The sequence below is a fragment of the Terrapene carolina genome, unplaced genomic scaffold, assembly GCF_002925995.2.
Source record: "Terrapene carolina triunguis isolate 2854851 unplaced genomic scaffold, T_m_triunguis-2.0 Scaffold50890, whole genome shotgun sequence".
NCBI lineage: Eukaryota > Metazoa > Chordata > Testudines > Emydidae > Terrapene > Terrapene triunguis.
This window is the reverse complement of record NW_020715241.1, coordinates 1-5,324: the sequence shown is the minus strand read 5'-3', so window position 1 is coordinate 5,324 and position 5,324 is coordinate 1. Positions and strand designations below refer to the sequence as shown.

The 5,324-nt window shown below is 60.2% G+C and overlaps 1 protein-coding gene across 1 annotated transcript; it reads left to right on the top strand.

Annotated features, from left to right (window-relative positions):
- The first annotated feature begins 1,723 nt into the window (after window positions 1–1,723).
- Window positions 1,724–5,307, top strand: LOC113405790 (cytochrome P450 4F22-like). The gene is made up of 7 exons (XM_026647045.1): window positions 1,724–2,203; window positions 2,716–2,782; window positions 3,214–3,343; window positions 3,831–3,964; window positions 4,093–4,157; window positions 4,673–4,755; window positions 5,103–5,307. The coding sequence occupies exons 1-7, from the start codon at window positions 1,724–1,726 to the stop codon at window positions 5,305–5,307; spliced, it is 1,164 nt and encodes a 387-aa protein (XP_026502830.1).
- The last annotated feature ends 17 nt before the right edge of the window (window positions 5,308–5,324 follow it).

Genomic DNA, 5,324 nt, shown 5'->3' with positions numbered 1-5,324 from the left:
GAGGGACGTGCCGGTGCAGGCGGGCCCTGGGCTGGTGGAGGGACGTGCCGGTGCAGACGGGCCCCGGGCTGGCGGAGGGATGTGCTGGGAGCCCAGCATTTCTGTCCACAGCGTGCAAGTTCAGAGCGGACCCCATTGCCAGAAATGGGACTGAGGGCTGGGCTGGAGCCTCACCTGGCAGTGACGGGGGAACTGGCTGGTTTCCTGGCAGGCCGGGAGTCAGTTCCCACCTCTGCTGCAGTGAGGTGACCCGTGACCCTGGGGAACCCGGGCAGGACTTGCTCACACTAGGACGTCCCGACCCATCAGCCTGCCCTGGGGAGGAGTCCGAGATCAGCTCCTGCCAAACCCACGTTCATTCTGTCCAGCTGATGGGGAGGTGCTCTGAACCCCACCCGTCCCCCAATCTCCCATGCCCTGCTGACATCGCTGTCCCATGGGGGTGGGGCCCCCTGACACCCCAGACTCCTCAGTGCACCCAGGGAACAGGCTGCGCTAGCCTGGGGGCTCCTTGGAGCCTGCCTGGGTCGTGCTGTCCCCCGCCCCATGTCTGGGGCTCTTTATGGTCCCTGTGACTGGGGTCTCAGGGGAGCCAACTGAGGTCACCCAATTAGGGTGAACTGCAAAGAATGGGGCAGACAAGCCCCCAAGCTGGTGGACATTCCAATATTTAGATTTACCAAGTCAGCGCAAAACAGCTTCTGTTATAGCTCACTGGTTACGCAGAAGTCAACAACACAGTTCCCTTAAAGCAGCCCAGCCTCAGGCCTCCACCCAGACACCCAAGTCAAATCTGATGAGGATCAATGAAAATCCTCCCCATATGTCTTGCATCTGAAGAAGTGAGGTTCTTACCCACGAAAGCTTATGCTCCCAATACTTCTGTTAGTCTTAAAGGTGCCACAGGACCCTCCGTTGCTTTTTAATGAAAATCTTATTCATCATATAACAGAAAAGGTTTTACCAATCCCAAAGGATCGGACACGTTACCTCCCGGGTTAATGAATATTCCAGATCTTACCCAAATACACCCTTACAGCCAATTCTTATTAACTAAAGTCAAATTTATTAAAATAGAAAAGAGAGAGAGAATTGGTTAAAAGAACAGTATACATACAGACATGAGTATCATTCTCGAGGTTCAGATTTATAGCAGAGATGTTGAGCTTTGTAGATGCAAAGAGTTCTTTCGGCAATAGTCCATAGGTTATAGTCCAATGTTTATATTCAGGGCGGTCCTGTCAGACCTGGGATCTCAGTCCTTGTGGCTTAGGCTTCCCCTGCATGAAGCCTCAAGCAGATCTGAGATAAACAGGCTCAGGACCCAAGGGTCTTTTATACAACTCCAGGCCTTCTTTGATAGGTCGGAGTCCTTAGGCCAACAATAGGCAATCAGGGCCACTTTGAAGTAGGTCCATCACCGGTAATTAGCTACCCGAATTAACATAAGGCAGTTGCCTGTTTTTCCACCATTCGCAGATGATTGGCTATACATTTCAAAGATGAATACAGCGATATCCTGCATTTATTCATTTAAATGCTAAGATGTTCTTTTGATCTCTGAATTAACAGAATACGGCATAGACAGGGACTGTTTGATGACATTGTTGACCTCTATCAATAAATACGTCAATACACAAAACCACAAACATTATCTCCCCATATGTTTTTAAGGGCTGAATTTGAGTCATTTATCCTGCAGGATGCTTAACGCTTTCTGGTCATGCGTTACAGTCCCACACTGGCTGAGCCACAGCAGCAGCCAGAGGCACCCGAGCTCAGTCCCCGCCCTGCCGGCCGGCCCGGAGATCCCGTGGCCGGGAGATCACATGATCGCTCTGTTGCGAGGCCCAGCCCCCTGGGATCCCCCAGCTCTGATCAGGGCGCACCCCCCGCCCCAGCCTGTCAGTCACATGCTGGCCTGTTGTGTTGCAGGACGCCCAGTGACTACATCGCAGCCATCCTGGAGCTCAGCTCCCTGGTGGTGCGACGCCAGCACCGCCTGCTCCTGCACTGGGACTTCCTGTACTACCTGATGCCCGATGGGCAGCGCTTCCGGCGCGCCTGCGACACCGTGCACCGCTTCACAGCTGACGTGGTGCAGCAGCGCCACCAGGCCCTGAGCCACCTGGGCAGGGAGGCCTGGCTCAAATCCAAGCAGGGCAAGACTGTGGACTTCATTGACATCCTGCTCCTGGCCAAGGTAACGTGGTGGGGGCCTGTCCCATGGGGGTGGGGAGGTCACTGATGTCCTGCTATTGGCCAAGGTAGCACAGTGGGAGGCCCTGCCCTCGGGAGCTGGGGGTTCGTTGACGTCCGGGCAGGGCGTTGCCAGGTGGAAGGTGCTGTGTGATGTCTGTCATACCAGGAGTTGCCCTCCAGCCCAGCTCTCTGGGGCGGCCGAGCCAGAGCTGCCTTCCCAGCATGCTCAATGTGGAGGGATATAAACTGCACTTGGCGACATGGGGCTGGCACCTCTGGGGAGCTCTAACACCACAGCCAGGCTGGGCATGGGGGGTGAGCGAGCACACCTTGGGGCCTAGGCTGTGGGGCAGGGCAGGGGCTGCCTCTTTCCCTGGGCTGGGGTGGAGGGGAGATGGCCTAGCTCACTCCACCCCAAGATGTCCCATCCTCCCAGGGTCTGAGATGGGGCAGGCGTGGGCTGGGCCCTGTGGGGAGCCAAGTTACCCGTCCAGCAGTGTGTACTCTGTGCAGGATGAGGACGGCCAGGACCTGTCAGATGAGGACATCGCAGCCGAGGCCGACACCTTCATGTTTGAGGGTGAGAAGCCGCCCTGGGCGGGGGGGCTCTCCTGCTGACCTCACAGCCTCATGTTGTCTCCGCAGATGACATGGCTCTGGTGGGGGAGGAGGGCAGGAGAGCTGGGTTCAGTCCCTGGCTCTGGGTGACCTGGGTGTGCCTTTCCGTGAAATGGAGCTAAGACAGATCTGCCCCTGGGCACTGCCAGACAGTCCCAGCAATAGAGGGGGGCGCTAGAGGGGGCAGATGCTCAGAGTCACCCCACTCGCCCCCCCATGTATGGGGGGCCTGGAGTTCAAACTGGCACTGCCAGAGAGTCACGGGGAGCAAGGCCCCAGAGGAGGTGCTGGCAGGGGGAGCTGAGCCGGGCAGGGTCCCTCCAGCCCCAGAGTCTCCACAGTCCCTCTCTGGCCCCCCGGCATCTCTGACGCTGCGCTGGCCTCTCTCTGCAGGCCACGACACCACAGCCAGCGGCCTCTCCTGGGTGCTGTATAACCTGGCCTGTCACCCCGAGTACCAGGAGCGCTGCCGGGAGGAGATCAAGGACTTAATGCGGGACAAGGAGTCGGAGGAGATTGAATGGTGAGATGGCTGCTCCGGCTGCAGTGCTGGCTCTGTCCAGTGCAGTGCTGACCACCAGCACCACCACTTCCAGGGCCTGTGTGGCCTCCCCCACCCTTTAGTCCCAGCACAGCCCCCGCCCCACCTGTGAGGGTTAGCACAGCCGCTGCCCTCCCCTCCCCCCCCAGTCCATGCCTAGCGCTGGGGTCCCTTCACCTCTGCCAGCCCCACAAGCTGGAGGGCTTCCCCTGCAAGATAGGCCTAGGCTTTTCCCCAGTGCCCAAGGGCCCTGCCACTCTGGGTTTTGATGCCCCCCCGGATATGCCCAAGGGCCCTGCCACTCAGGTGTGCATCCCCCTCCCCCACCACTCACGGTGTCATACGTCCCCTCAGTGCCAGCTCCATGCAGATGTGAGTCTGTCCCAACCTCAGTGCCTGGCTCATGGGCTCACACTGGGCCCCTTGTGCATCCACCTCTGGGGCCAGCGCTAAGCTCTGCTCTCTGCAGGGAGGACCTGTCCCAGATGCCCTTCTCCACCATGTGCATCAAGGAGAGTCTGCGCCTGCACCCGCCTGTCCCGGCCGTGTCCCGGCGCTGCACTGAGGACATCAAACTGCCAGACGGATGTGTCCTACCCAAAGGTACCAGCATCCTTCCCTGCCCCCGGGCAGGAGCATGGCACCAGATCTGGGCCTGTAACCCCTGAGGCGCTCAACCCCTCCCCTCCTTCTCCCTTTCCTCTCTAACGAGGCAGTTTCCTCTCTGGCAGGGAACGTCTGTCTGATCAGTATCTACGGGACACATCACAATCCTGCTGTCTGGCCGGAGCCCCAGGTATCGCTGGTCACTCTGTTCTGTCCCTTTGGCTCTACTCCGCCCCACGGCCACCTCCAGCATGGCACTAGGGGGCGCTGTGCTGCAGGGGCAGGATTGGGGGGGCTCGGTAGGGGGTGCTGTCCCCTCGCAGTCACTGCTGACCCAGTGCCCCGGCGTGGCACTAGGGGGTGCTGAAGCGCCATCAGTCTAGCAGCTTCCTATTCCCAGCGACCCTCCACAGAGAGGAAGCTTCCCCCCGCCCCCGAGCTCGCCTAGAGGGGAGTGAGGGTCACACCCCCATTCACTGGGCAGGGCTGGGTCACTGGGCCCGGCCCGGCTCTGAGTGTTGGATGGAGGCAGAACCATCCCCGCTGCCAGCGCATGGCCCCAGTGGGCAGCTCGGTCTTCGGGAGCCTGGTGCCCATGCTGCACCTGGGTGTGGGGGCTGCCTTTGCTCCCTCCTTGGCTCAGGGTACCCCAGCCCTGCCCCCCACCTTCTCTCCCCTCACCGTGCCCTGTGCTTGCTGCTCCAGGTCTATAACCCACACCGCTTCGACCCAGAGAACTCCAAGAACCAGCCCCCGCTGGCCTTCATGCCCTTCTCTGCTGGACCCAGGTAACCTGCCTGCTGGGCTCAGAGCCCCTCGCCGCACGAACTGCCTCCTCCTCCTCCCCTCCCCCCCCCACGGCTGCCCACCAGCGAGTGGCTCCCTGTTGGTGCCCTAGCTGCAGTGAAGCATTGTGGGATACACAGGAGATGGCCTCTGGTCAGTGCTAGGGTCAGCTGTTATTGCTGAGGAACTGTCCCTTCTCCCAGAGGGGGTGGGGCTCCCCCCAGCATCTGTCTGTTCCTGTGGGCAGTGGGTTCTGGGGTGTCTGTCCCTGCTCCCCCAATCCCTGCCATCATATGGCGTGTGGTGTCTGGGCGAAGTGCACCGGCTGACACACCTGGCTCTCTCGCAGGAACTGCATCGGGCAGAACTTCGCCATGGCAGAGATGAAGGTGGTGCTGGCGCTGACGCTGCTGCGCTTCGCCGTGGGGCTGGATGAGAGCAGGCCTGTGCGGCGCAAGCCCGAGCTGATCCTGCGCAGCGAGAACGGGCTGTGGCTGCACCTGGAGCCGCTGGGGCCCAGCCATGAGAGCCGACCCCCCGCACCGCGCTCCTAGGGCCATCCACTCCCACC

Coding starts and splice junctions, on each gene's coding strand:
- LOC113405790 (XM_026647045.1), top strand. CDS start 1,724: ATGCGTTACAGTCCCACACTGGCTGAGCCACAGCAGCAGCCAGAGGCA. Junction 2,204..2,715: donor ACATCCTGCTCCTGGCCAAG/GTAACGTGGTGG, acceptor TACTCTGTGCAG/GATGAGGACGGCCAGGACCT. Junction 3,344..3,830: donor GAGTCGGAGGAGATTGAATG/GTGAGATGGCTG, acceptor TGCTCTCTGCAG/GGAGGACCTGTCCCAGATGC.